This window comes from Alternaria novae-zelandiae (genome assembly GCF_023758075.1).
Source record: "Alternaria novae-zelandiae strain BMP 2774 chromosome Unknown scaffold_31, whole genome shotgun sequence".
Lineage (NCBI taxonomy): Eukaryota > Fungi > Ascomycota > Dothideomycetes > Pleosporales > Pleosporaceae > Alternaria > Alternaria novae-zelandiae.
In genome coordinates this window covers 164,638-177,074 of record NW_026056991.1, presented here as the reverse complement: position 1 = coordinate 177,074, position 12,437 = coordinate 164,638, and the positions used below count along the sequence as shown (strand labels likewise).

The window sequence follows — 12,437 nt, the reverse complement described above, 5'->3', positions numbered from 1 at the left end:
GGTTTTGATGGCGTGTATGCGGCAACTACCAATCTGGAGTACAGGAATAGAATCATGATGCAAAGAATACCGAGCTGCTCATCTTCCCCGTGCGCAGTTGTACGTTCTGCCAATCCACTTCCATGAAGATATACACTCACGACCGTGTGTTGACCAAACTACTCAACGATCCCTATCTTCATCCCTCCCTGGCCAAACAATCTGCTTCTTCCACACAGCCCTCACGCATCCCACAACCGTCACCAACCAAATCACCACCAACAAAACCGTCATCACACTCGCCACCCAAAGTATACCCTCACTCTCCAACTCCCTCCCCAACACACCCGTACTAAGCGTAAACCCCACATTGGGAAAGATGAAAGCCCACCACGTCAGACTAAACGGCATCCTACCCACCACCCCCACATTCCCCAGCAGCGCAATCGCAAACAACCAGAAACTAAACACATACAAGAAAATCCCCGTGAAAAGCGCCAAAACACGAAGTATCTCCGGCGCAGCAGGATGCTTCGCAAAGTAGCCCTCTGACATGTTGTTCGGCACCGCATTCGCCAGCCCAATCAACGCAACAATCGTGTACGCGCCACTCCCCACCGGTATAAACAACGCAGGCCGTAACTGATTTGGCGGAAACCCGTTGTCTAACAAGTTGCGTACAAAACCGACTATGGCAATGAGACTGATACACCACCCAAACCCCTGCCACGCAACCCCACTCACAACCACCTTCACCGCCCTCCCATCCGTCTGGCTCCCCGCCACAAGACTCGCCACCGTCCCCGTCAACATGGCCGAATACCCCGCTAGGAAAAGACTCGGCAGCGGCGGCACAGGACGGACTTTTCCCCACTGGATCACTATCCAATACTGGAACACGGAGTTTGCGAGGGAGGCTGCGGCGTAGATCCAGTAGAGTGCGTAGACGGCGTCGATGAGCCAGGGGTAAGCGGGGCCGTGCGTGATGCCGTAGGTTTGGATGCCGGCGAGGATGACGCTGAGGGAGAGGTAGAAGGAGCCGAGGAAGAAGGATTCTTGGGGGTAAAGGAAGGAAGTAAGGAAGTGGGTGCGGTGGTGGAGGAAGCGGAGGCTTGTTAGGGTTGAGAGAGCGAAGAAGAGGAGGATGTTTAGGAGGAAGAGGGTTAGGCCGATTTGGTGGAGGCCTGGGGGTGGGTTTGTTAGTATTGGCAAGCGCGACGGGATGGAAGAGGGATGGGTACCGGGGAATTGATGCGGTGTTTCTGCTATGGCGAGGGCGAGACCGCCTGTGCTCATTGTTGAGAGGAACCAGGCGAATGTGAAGTGTTTAAGGCGTGAACGTAAACCGATTTTGCGGTCTGCTTGTTTGTGCTCTTGGTGTAGCATTTCTGGCTTTGACGACGGGGTCGTGTCGGAGGTGTGTGGGGATATAGACATCTTTCAGTGATTCTTCTTGTTTTTTCAGAGTGCTCTTGTCATGTGTTCTTGGTTGTTGCTGTCATCGCATGGTGGTTGATGTGGTGACGGTGATGAAAGGTATGCGACAGATGAGACTCTAAAAGCATCACAAAGCTCATCGCTAGCGATAAGTTTGCGCGCAGCGTGCGATTATCCGTCGGTGTAGCTTCCGATAGGATGTGACCTTCCCCGTAAAGGTCATGATCGTGAGATATCCAATGGAGAAGTTGCGGATCGGTGGTTGGGCATGACGCGCAGCGCCCTGTTTCCGGTCGTCCTATTCCCGGAGCCGCACAAGCTTCCTCGCACATCAACCGACGCAACTACATCTTCACCAGAAGTGCACCGAGTAAATGCATCGAACTGTTTTCTTTCAACTATTAACATTACTCGCGAAGATTTACGCCACCTGCTGAATCCTATCCTTCGCCTTATCCTTCTTCTCCTTGGCCTTCCACTTGATATCCCCCGGCTGCGGCCACCTGTAATTAACAGGCGACTCTCCACCCACGAAGATGCAAAGATCATACATCAAGCCACCACATAGCGCACCAGCAATAGATGCGCCCCAAGAACCATAGGCCCAGTACCCGTTTTCAAAGGCCGAATCATATCCAACCCATAATCCGATGAGCCTTGGACCAAGATCGCGCGCTGGTGAAATACCCAGACCAGTGTTGTAGCCAAGCCCGATCATGGTGACGAAACCTGTAAGACCGACGACGAAGGCTGTCATGCCTTGGCCTGGAGGCGAGTTCTGGTCGTCTCCGAGTGCGAAGATGACGCAGACGAAGATGGCCATGTAGACGAAGTCGTTGAAGAAGCCGGTTGCGGTGGAATAGATGGGTCCTTGAGGGAAGAGAGCCTTGCCAGTCATCTCTAGAGTGAGACCGGGGTCTACTGCATGGATAGCATCTGCGTAAAGGCTATCACGACGTTAGCAACTGAGGCGTTTTGATCAGCAGAAGATGTGACGTACGCGTAAGCTACGGCGCCGGCACAAAGTCCTGCCAGCAACTGCATGAAGATGTAGACGATGGCCATCTTCCAGGGGAAACCGCGGTAGACGGATAGCGAGATCGAGATTGTAGGACTGAGATGTGAACCGCTGACACCGCCGCCGAGGTAGATGCCAATCATGACTGCGAAGCCCCATCCCCAGGCTTGGGTCTCGAAGCTGCCGGTGCCTTCTTGGGATGTGGCGACTGAAAGATTGACGCAAAGTCCAATAAGTAGGTACACAAACGTCTACACAGTATTAGTAAGGTTGCTATCAGAACAGTTGATGATACATACGGCGAGGAACTCGGCAGGTGCCTGTGGGTACTTGGCTCGCAGCCTAGCGATTGGGTTGCGGTATTGGTTGTAGAACTCGCGTTCTGCCTCATGCTCCCGTTGCTGGATCTCTTTCTCTTCTTGCTTAGTCTGAGAAGACATATTCGTATCGTGTTCCTGGAGCGGTGGAAGACCGTCTTGCAAACCAAAGTGTTGCTGCTGCCCGCGTCCATCAGAGAACTCCAAGCCGTGCTCGTTAACGGGCGCACGTTCTTGGCCTTCATGATGTTCATGGCTGCGAGCGTTCGGTTCTTGGTTGCGGCCAAGCACCTGGTCAGCTTCACTTGTTGGCACGCGTTTCATGTTGACATTGCGGCCGTCGACTGTTGTCTGGAAATGCGAGGGGTCGCGTCGTTGGTGTGGGCGGCCAACGCCGTCTAGCGTCTCCTGAGAGTCTTCTGAATCTTCTTCCAAATCTGTCCACGTTCTAGTTAGAATGATTATTCTTGAGGGAGGTCACATCAAGGGAGTATATGAAGACTTACCTTTGCCATCATGAAAGCCTAATCCATCTTGTCGAGCAATACCATCTGCATCCCCTTCATCGACCCGGTACAAAGACTTGCGCAGGTCGCCTCTTCCCCACCACATACCCTTACGTACAGTGCGTGGCAAAGGCGCGCCCAAACCGAAGACTGGTTTTGACTTTTGCTCATTGTACCAAGGGTTCAGTGAGAAGTAGTCGTTCTCCACGTCTACAGTCTGCTGTTGCTTCTTCTCAGGTCGTCGTGGCGGCTCTTGCCGGACATTCTCACGAGTTGCACGGCTCTTTCGGGCAGTGGGCGTGTTTCTGATGGTGCCCATTTGGGTCATACCAGTTGCAGTAGTGTTGGCGCGCTCATTCTCGGGTCGTGACTCCAAACGGGCAGTGTCAAGTCTCCCTATACTTGGTGCATTGGAACGACTTTGTGCCAACCCCGATGGCATGCGCGTTGCCGAGGGTTGCTGTCGTGGCTCAGGCGTTGCTGCAGGTCTTTGGGATGTAAAGTAATCTGACTGCTGCCCTGTGGAAGGTTAGTACATGTATTTCTTGATGCCAACGAGAAAGAAGCTCTGCTGGCTTTTCGGAAGGAAATTCGAGCTCGTTGAATGACTTACTGTTGTCAGCTTTGTTCGGCTGTTGTTGCGACATGTTGTATGCTCGTTTCTTCCTATGCCTCAAGGCAAGCAGACCCTGACAACCTTATATCTGATATGTACTGAACGTGGGAGTAAAACAGGGGCGTGGGAGGTGCCAAGTGTACAACATGGTGAAAAAGTAGTCCCGCGATTAAGCCATGGGAAAGTGAAGAATTCCATGCAAAACGTCATTTGCAGGGAAGCTTTTGCCTAGTAAGCCCACGTCCCCATTATTTCGGAGCGACTCTTGGTGACGCGGAATCACACATTCCAATCATTTGGACGGGTTTTCATGTTGAGTGGGTGCGTACCGTTTCGGGAACTCAGCTTTAGTGGGTATGCCCTGATAAGAAGGGATCCATCGCGATCCTCAGGGTTGCGGCAAAGTGTGGCGTCGTGCGGATCGTGAGATTGCTGAACATCGGCATCTTTACTGTGGGTCGCATGCGCGTTCCGCGGAGCTGAAGCCTTTGTCGTCGACATAATCGGAGCGACAGATTGACATTATGGTGTCCTGTGAGCGAGAGAGTCATCAAAAGTCTCCTCGGAAAGTGTAAGAGGAATCGATGCAGGAACCGCGTAGGGAATGTTTAGGTGCAGATCATCCGAGAGCCTCAAGAACAGCCTCGACCAATAAGCACAGCAACGCTCGAGAGGCCGCAACAACCGGCAGCGGCGATGCCGACTCATGGCCTACCCAGACAATCACACAAGCCACACTTCTCTGACAGAGAGTTCGGGACCAGAGCCGATGGTGCACCACGATCATGCAGGTGAAGACGCACTATTGCACCGTAATGTGGAGACTCGGCCAAGATTTCTACGTTTGCCCGATGATTTCCCTGCGACATTGCCGTCCCTGGAGGACTGCATTGCTGTATTTACACATGCACCATCCATGCACTGAAGAAGGCCCCAGTGTCTGCGTAAGCTCCCGCCGCCGCGGTGTGATAGTACAATATTGAGCCCGATCCCGAGGTCCGAACATTCGCATGGTGGGTCGATGGGCAGCCTTTGGCAGATCCCACACCCCACACTCAACAGCTTCCAAGTATCTATACAGTGACTTCTATCTACGTTCTCACGACACTGCCATCAGCTTGTTCTGCTCCTGGGCCAACGTCAGGCCTTCCGGTGCTTGTCGGAATAGCACGATCTCGGATTGCTTAAAGTATCGACGGGCGTCTGAATAAAGGTCAGTCACAGTAGCGTAGAGGTGTGCTTGTGTCATACCTTCGTCGATGAGGACTAGACTCAAGTAGTATCGGGTGGAGTATTTCTTGTTGACTTCGCGGAAGGTGGGTGTCAGGTCGAAGCCTCCGAGGAACAACCTGATGGGGATTGTTTCACCTTGACGTCGTCAGTAATGCCTGTCGCAAAAGAGTCATGGTGCTTACCTCGCGACGGTGAGCCGTCCATGATCTCGAAGCGCACCAGGGTCTCGCTCTCGTTGTACTGATTGGGAGCAGCCCCCGTTGTCTCTCTTCTTATGATGGACAATTCCATGTGCTTGATCTTTAACCGTACCAACAAGAAGTATATCCTGCCCACAATCACGTCCTTCAGGTGGTATTTCGATTTCGAGTACTCGAACTCAATGTGCAGGCAGTCTTCGATACCGACGTCCATCTTAATGGAGCTGTTGGTCTCGGGCGGTATCCGGTAGGAGTAGACCCACAGGTCCTTCTCTCTGACTACATCTGCCATTCTCCGCGATACAGTAACGCGCACAAAGTAGCGCAGCTTGACGTTGATGCCATTGTAGGATTCGTATTGCTTCTCGACGTTCTTGAAGTTGAAGTCGAACGTCTGCGGGTGCTGGAGCTCGCCGGGGGCTGCTAGCTCTTGGCCGAGGGAGAGGAACTCGTAGTGGTTTCCGCGGTCGAAGAACATCTCTGGCGCATTATGTCAGCACTGCGCGCCGAGATATAGCTATGGTGAAGCTCCGGGACGGCGGATGCCTACCAATGGTGCCGATGAATTGCACCTTGATGCCCGTGTGCTCGAGGCGCTTGCCATCCTTGGGCCTTACGGTGACCTGGCCCTTGACTGATTCGCCGTCCAGGTACAGCGGTACCTTCTCTTTGCGGTTTTTGTCGAGCTTGACATCAACGGCGGAGCGGTCGTCGAGGTCCTCGAGCACGATGTCGATGTCGACCGGGGTGGAGAAGAAGTACGACATGCCGGGCCAGAGAAGTGCCGGTGGATTGGCGCGTGTTCGGAAGCGGTATCAGAAGCACTCGTCGCGTCGGTGGTCGGCGGCGCTCGACTGGATGGCCGTGGTGTGGAGAGCTGCGCCCCAGATCCATGGCAACAGCTGATGACGCTTGTCCCCGTTGGGCCCGTCACGTGAGCGCATCCTGCCCCGCCTTCCCCGATCCCTCACCAACACCACCTCGTCATATTCACCCCCAGGTATCCTTGTTTTACTCTTCACTGGGTCCACGTCATGTCTGACTGCTGCTCTCGTCGGGTCAGATGGTCCTCCACATGCCCCTCCCGAGCCTGCGGAGATAGGCACCTGCATACGAAACAGCAAATATGCACTCGTTTGGCGGTGAGCTGCACACGAGCAGCTGCAATATCGCGGCGTCGTGACTGATCGGGTCTGCCTGCACCTCTGGCTCAAACGTTCTCACCCGTCTGGACTATCCGGAGCATCTGCCGGATGCCGCCCCAAAGACTAATCGACTAATCGCAACTCAAAGACTGTTCGCAGCCTCGATCCTCGCCGGCCCGATGCACTTTCAGATTCCTCGCCTAACCCCCACGCGCCATTATCAAACAGCTTCGTACCGCGAGTCAAAGCGGTGAGCTGAAGTCTATTGCTTCCAGGCAGAAACTCAGTCGAATCGCAATCTACTCAGCAGAGCGCCCTGCAGTTGCCTGGCGTTCAGAACTCAAGTCTGCGCTGGCATGTCGTGGTCACCGGCATGCGGGATGCATAAGTACCTGAGAAGGACTGGGGTCCTCATGCGGGGAGACTGATGCGCTACTCGTCATCCCACACGCGACAGGTCCACTTTCAAACGCCGAAGTTCTCTCTCTCCAGCCCCGGCTTCGCGGCTGTTACAGCCGGCTGGGCCTGTTACTGAAACTAGCTACACGCCCTTGCTCGCCATTCGCTGTTTGCTTTTCGGAGCGTGCCATCGTGGCTTGGCTCCCAGAATAACGACAAGCTCCATCGCATTTCACCCTTGCCGTTGCCGTCATGGCTTGCGGGAGAAATTTCCAGACCAGTATTCCAAGGTCCCACGCCTTAAAACGCACCACGCCCCAGCGCGAATCGGGGCGCCGTTGATTGCTTACAGTCTGCATACACTTATATTTGGTCCCGACCATATCGCAATATACTATATTAACCCTACCCGACACCCGTCCCTTTGTTTTCGGGAGCCCAACTCAAGCATTAGCGTCATACAAGAGCCTCACGTACTACAAACACTCATTTCCACAACAGTTTGACTCAAACTTCAAACTCTGTACCACCATGATGCAAACCGTCGATCTATCGCAGCCAAAGCCCATACAATATGCATCACCACCTACACCACCGGCTTCCAATACAGGCTCGCCATCCAAGTCCATGGCTGTCATGAACGAGACCGAGACCGCCAAAATGACCATTTCAACCCACCACCACATCCTCATCGTCACCGGTCCAGCAGGGTGCGGCAAGAGCACTGTTGCAAAGCACCTCTCGGATCGATATGGATTTGACTACATCGAGGGCGACGAGGTTAGCCAGTTCCCTGTGATCTATCTAATGCGTACTGACGTCTTTGCAGTTCCACCCAAAAGCAAACATCGACAAGATGGCCGCCGGCATCCCTCTCAACGACGAAGACCGCTGGGACTGGCTCATCCTCCTACGAGACCAGGCCATCACTGCACTGAAGAACGGAGCCAAGGGCGTCGTTGTTACCTGCAGTGCGCTCAAGAAGAAGTACCGCGACGTCATCCGCACAGCCCGCCTCTACGACGAGGACCCAAACGCCAACGTACACTTCGTCTACCTCCGCTCTGACATGGAGACCCTCCTCGCCCGCGTCCGCGCCAGACAAGGCCACTACATGAAGGACGCCATGGTCGAGAGCCAGTTTGCTGCGCTGGAAGAGCCCGACGAGACGGAGTGCAAGCAACTGAAGGATGTGGAGATCATCGACGTCAAGGGCAGCATACAAGACGTTCAGCTACTAGCCGGTGCTGCTGTTGACAAGGTTCTTGCGCAATAGCACGACGCCTGTAGCATCAGCTGGCTCTGATCTCACCTTTCGTTACGTCTTCTTCTTTTTCTGGTCGGTGTTGGGCGAGTGCGCAGGAACGCTGTGCGTGGGTTGTGGCTCCTTGGTTTACTTAGTTACGGCGTTCTATCTATATCACTATACCCTCGCGAGACGGGACAGCATACATGGTTTGGGGAAATGAACAGTTTTGACTTCACAACTTCTGAGCCTTGAAATGACCTATCGTGACTACTCACCGCCAATCTTTTCCCCTGCATCCCATGACATCGGTCGGAAAGATCTTCCTCTTGTCTCAGCCTAATGCTTGTCGGTTCCTTAGTGCCCTTTTTTACACGTGTGCGATCGAACTTCCGGTGTGTGCGGATCTACCTCCTAACCCCGCTCTTCGTTACCAGCAAAGGATGCATGATGGCCCGCGGCCTATGTGGCTTGGACCACTTCACGACGATGATGACTAGATCTCCACTGCATTAACGGCTGTCTTCAGTCTTGGCCAAACATGACAGCTCTACGGTTGACGCTCTCGTTTACCGACTTCATTTTGTAGGTTCGGCCTACACTATCGTGCTAGGGTATCTTTTTGTCAAGGTTACAAGAGTTGGAGGACGCATGATTCAAATCAGACACAGGCAATGAGGATCATGGTTAGCCATGGGTATATGAGCAATTGCGATGATTGCGTGAGAAGCGCTCCAGATGACTCAGCCTTGAGGATGAGTCTGACAACAACGTACAGAGATACGAGACTGGGTAGTCGATGTGGTCATAAGCACAACTCGGAACGCGAAAACGGTTGAGTACTAACACCATCTCTAAACTACCTTCCCAAGCCTCAATAATGAATCTGAACGCTGTGGAAGCGAGTGCCGCGTCGACCCCAATTCTCTCTCGACGGTAACATCAACTTGTTTTCCGACCGCAGCCATAGGCCTCAACTCCGTCTCACTACCCCACTCGTTACTTCCCTTCCTATCCTGCTCACTGCTCGGCAACCTCAACGTAGTATTCCGACTCCACCTATGCATACTATACACACGACGAGATCTGCTTTGTGCTCCCGATGAAGCTGGTTGTGCAGAACCATATACCGGTGGCTTCGAAGGACCCGGTCGTGTCCGGCCCATCTTACCATTGAGCAAGTACCTGAACGCCGGCAGTGTAGCAACGATAACAGATACAGACGACTCGATGTGACTCCACATGCTGAGTAGCACGGGCCCATCAGCAAGGGTCGTTGGATCAGGGTTCGAAGTAGCCTTTGTGACTTGCACGAGGCGTGCAAACGCGAAGGCGATGATGATGGTGCCGAGAGAGAATATAACGGCTAGTCCAAACTTTTGTTGGGGCGAGACTTGTAGTTTGCGCAAGAGGTTTAGAGGAAGGAGCATGATGAGGGCGTCAGCAATGACGTCTGCGCTCGTTGCGAACTTGATGGATGCGTCGGCGCGGATGAGGTCTTCTGGGTCGCTGCATCCGGCTGTGCGAGTTAGAAGGGTTTGTGGAGAGAGGATGGGGGTGGGGTACTGACTTGCGCTCCAGTACTTGGATAGTGGTTGGCAGGTTAGGAAGTTGGAGGCGATGCATGCGAGGTAGAGGAGTAAGACCAGTACAAAGGACGCCCACCATGCACGCATGTATACTGGAAGTCCTATTACCAGCCGTCTGAAGAAGAAAAGAATGGAGAACTTGGCTATAGTGATATATTAGTAGGATAGCCTGCTCACCAGTTTAGCAAGCCCACTCACCAGCCCACAATGTAGTCCAAAACAATAGCATCTGGCTGAACATGAACTTGAGCGACGTACGCGTTCTCTCGATGAATTCATCCGGCGGTAGTGGCAACGGCGTAAGCGGATCCAGTATAGCCGCTTTTGAGTATTCCTGCGCAAGAAAGAACTGTGGTAGCAGACATGTGATGACTGCGGAGAGGGCAGTCAAGGAGAGCAAGCCGAAGAAGACGAAATAGTCGTCTGCGAAGAGTCGGTGTTGAGACTTCCATCGTAGAAAGCCTCTAAGGGTTGTGCAGAGGAATGATACACCCCAAAGGGTCCATGTTAATTGCTGTCGAGGAGTTAGAGCTGTGAACTGTATCGTTGTTGTTCGACTTACCATTAGATCGGTGTAACTGAGCGCCATCTTGTTCTTGGCTCAGTATCTCCACAGATGGAAGGATGATACTGCGATCCGAGTGGCCTGCTTGCGAGATATGTATCTAGTCTTAACATCGTCGTACATCTCGCCTTCGTCACTATCCCAACACCAAGACTCGCATTCGCATTCGGCCCCATCCTGGTTTGCATCGCGAAGCCTGATCTATGAGACGGTGGATGCCCCAGATACGCCGTTTCCTACCTGGTAGTCTTCGATAATTCCGTCCGTACATGGCGTGCACTCGACGGCGAGCCAAGTCCAAATAGTTGATACGGGTTAAACGGCGAAGTCCAGCAGCGCATGCAGGTAGCGGCAAAATTACGGCGCAATTCTTCCAAGCTGACCCTGCATGAGATTTTGTGTTGCTCGCATTACGAACATCCTACTGAAGTAGCACCTCCGGTGCCATAACTTGGTCTCGGCCCTTTTCGAAGCCGTCTTCCTAGGTTCCGCAGCGGCCGAACCGATCTCTTGGGTAGACATGGTGCGATTATGTTGTACCTTCCTTCCCCGATTAAGCTTATCGTGAAGCATGTTAATGAAGACGTTGGACGATACACCGTATATTCATAGGAGATGCATGGGTTGTATTGTCAGAGTTTTGTACACAATCGCCGAACCAGATCATGGGGATCGTTCATCATGCATCGGCGACCTTCCAACCACCAGGCATGAGGTTAGTGTACACCATGAGAGGGTCGTACTTGGTAAGAATAGTCTTCAGCTTCCTTAAGTTGGCAGCGGGATAGCTCTGGAAAATGGGCTGGCCCTTCCCAGCATCGTTCATGTAGAGATAGTCCGCGCTATACGATCCCGTGCGCAGCAAGCTGTTTATGTTTGCTGTGATCTCATCAGCAGCAGCGCGCACTTTCGCGTCATCGCTCGCTGAAGACCAGGTGAAGTTCTCCACCATCCAAAAGAAGGGTGCTTTCGAGACGTTGATGCCTTGAGGGTTGCCTCCAGTCTTCGCGCTGTGCGAGAGGAATGCCTTCGTGATGGGCTGGAAGGTAATCGAGGCCTGGATATTGGCAACACTGGGCAACTTGGCGTTGACGCCGGAGACGAAGGTGTCGTGAATGAGCTGCACGGCCTTTCGGTCAACAATGGACGAAAGTGTGCGGAATTCCTGGCGCAGTCCCAATGGCTGCAGGGCATCTGTAGCTGAGATGTAGTCTGACAACGGCTGCAGTGCGTATGAATCAGCGACTGGGGTAAGCTTTGGCGCGGTGAAGTTCTCGAATACTTTCGGGTTGTCAGTGACGGAGTGGTAGAACTTTGCAGCCGCATAGACAGTCATGTTCGCCGCGGGGAAGGTAAGAATAGTCGGAATGATGGCAGCTTTTGGGTCAGACCCTCCATATTTCCCGAAGTTGTACACGCCGTCCAGGTAGCCGGATGCCTGAGTCTGATCAAACTGACCGATGCCGACGTGAACGTCGCTGCCCTCCACCGGTCGCAAATCAAATCGCGTGACGATGCAGAACGAATTACCGCCGCCCCTCAATGCCCAGAAGAGATCTGAGTACTTGTTCGTTGCCGTCGCCTCAACGATTTGGCCACTTGAAAGCACACACTACCCATTGTTAGTCATGTATATCTTTATACAGAAGATTGGCGACATACCTCATACTTCATAACATTGTCGGAAGCGAATCCATACTCCGATGAGTAGAAAGAGATGCCGCCACCGAGTAACAAGCCGGGAACACCAACGTGGCCCACACGACCGCCGACAGCTGCGAGCCCAAATGGTTTTAGATAGGCGTAAACGTCTCTCCACCTGTTCCCGGGTCCAACAGAGACGAGCGACCTGTCCGTGGAAAGTACCAAGGTCGTCAGGTTGGAAGAAGAGATCAATACACCGGAACCGTCAATCCCGTTGTAACCAGATATCGGCATATGCCCTCCACCTCGCATAGCAAACTTGGAACGTGTCAGGGTCATTGTGGTGACCGCGTAGGCAACTTGCTGTGCATGTTGTGGAACGAAAACGCACGCAGGGCTGCTGTATACCGTAGCTGACCAGTATGCTGTAAATTGTTAGTGAAGATAGGGCCGAATTTTCGAGGATATTATCGTACGCTCTTGTGTCTCATATAAGTAGCCGGAAGTTCCAGGCGAGAAGGTACTGTCGGGGTATTTAGATCT

At 53.1% G+C, this 12,437-nt stretch overlaps 5 protein-coding genes across 5 annotated transcripts; 1 reads left to right on the top strand and 4 right to left on the bottom strand.

The window, feature by feature from the left end:
• Positions 1–1,837: 1,837 nt before the first annotated feature.
• J4E88_010278 (uncharacterized protein) lies at positions 1,838–3,904 on the bottom strand (the record flags this gene model as incomplete). The annotated part of the gene is made up of 5 exons (XM_049403873.1): positions 1,838–2,363; positions 2,417–2,685; positions 2,734–3,188; positions 3,258–3,776; positions 3,871–3,904. 5 exons carry the CDS (start codon positions 3,902–3,904, stop codon positions 1,838–1,840), a joined length of 1,803 nt encoding a protein of 600 aa, XP_049250390.1.
• A 1,068-nt stretch (positions 3,905–4,972) lies between these two features.
• On the bottom strand, positions 4,973–6,073 carry J4E88_010277 (uncharacterized protein; the record flags this gene model as incomplete). The annotated part of the gene is made up of 3 exons (XM_049403872.1): positions 4,973–5,241; positions 5,289–5,786; positions 5,857–6,073. 3 exons carry the CDS (start codon positions 6,071–6,073, stop codon positions 4,973–4,975), a joined length of 984 nt encoding a protein of 327 aa, XP_049250389.1.
• Positions 6,074–7,381: 1,308 nt separating this feature from the next.
• J4E88_010276 (uncharacterized protein) lies at positions 7,382–8,126 on the top strand (the record flags this gene model as incomplete). The annotated part of the gene is made up of 2 exons (XM_049403871.1): positions 7,382–7,630; positions 7,680–8,126. 2 exons carry the CDS (start codon positions 7,382–7,384, stop codon positions 8,124–8,126), a joined length of 696 nt encoding a protein of 231 aa, XP_049250388.1.
• Positions 8,127–9,116: 990 nt separating this feature from the next.
• J4E88_010275 (uncharacterized protein) lies at positions 9,117–10,274 on the bottom strand (the record flags this gene model as incomplete). Its single annotated transcript, XM_049403870.1, has 5 exons — positions 9,117–9,155; positions 9,227–9,615; positions 9,667–9,828; positions 9,884–10,199; positions 10,248–10,274. 5 exons carry the CDS (start codon positions 10,272–10,274, stop codon positions 9,117–9,119), a joined length of 933 nt encoding a protein of 310 aa, XP_049250387.1.
• Positions 10,275–10,929: 655 nt separating this feature from the next.
• On the bottom strand, positions 10,930–11,924 carry J4E88_010274 (uncharacterized protein; the record flags this gene model as incomplete). Its single annotated transcript, XM_049403869.1, has 2 exons — positions 10,930–11,862; positions 11,913–11,924. 2 exons carry the CDS (start codon positions 11,922–11,924, stop codon positions 10,930–10,932), a joined length of 945 nt encoding a protein of 314 aa, XP_049250386.1.
• Positions 11,925–12,437: the final 513 nt, after the last annotated feature.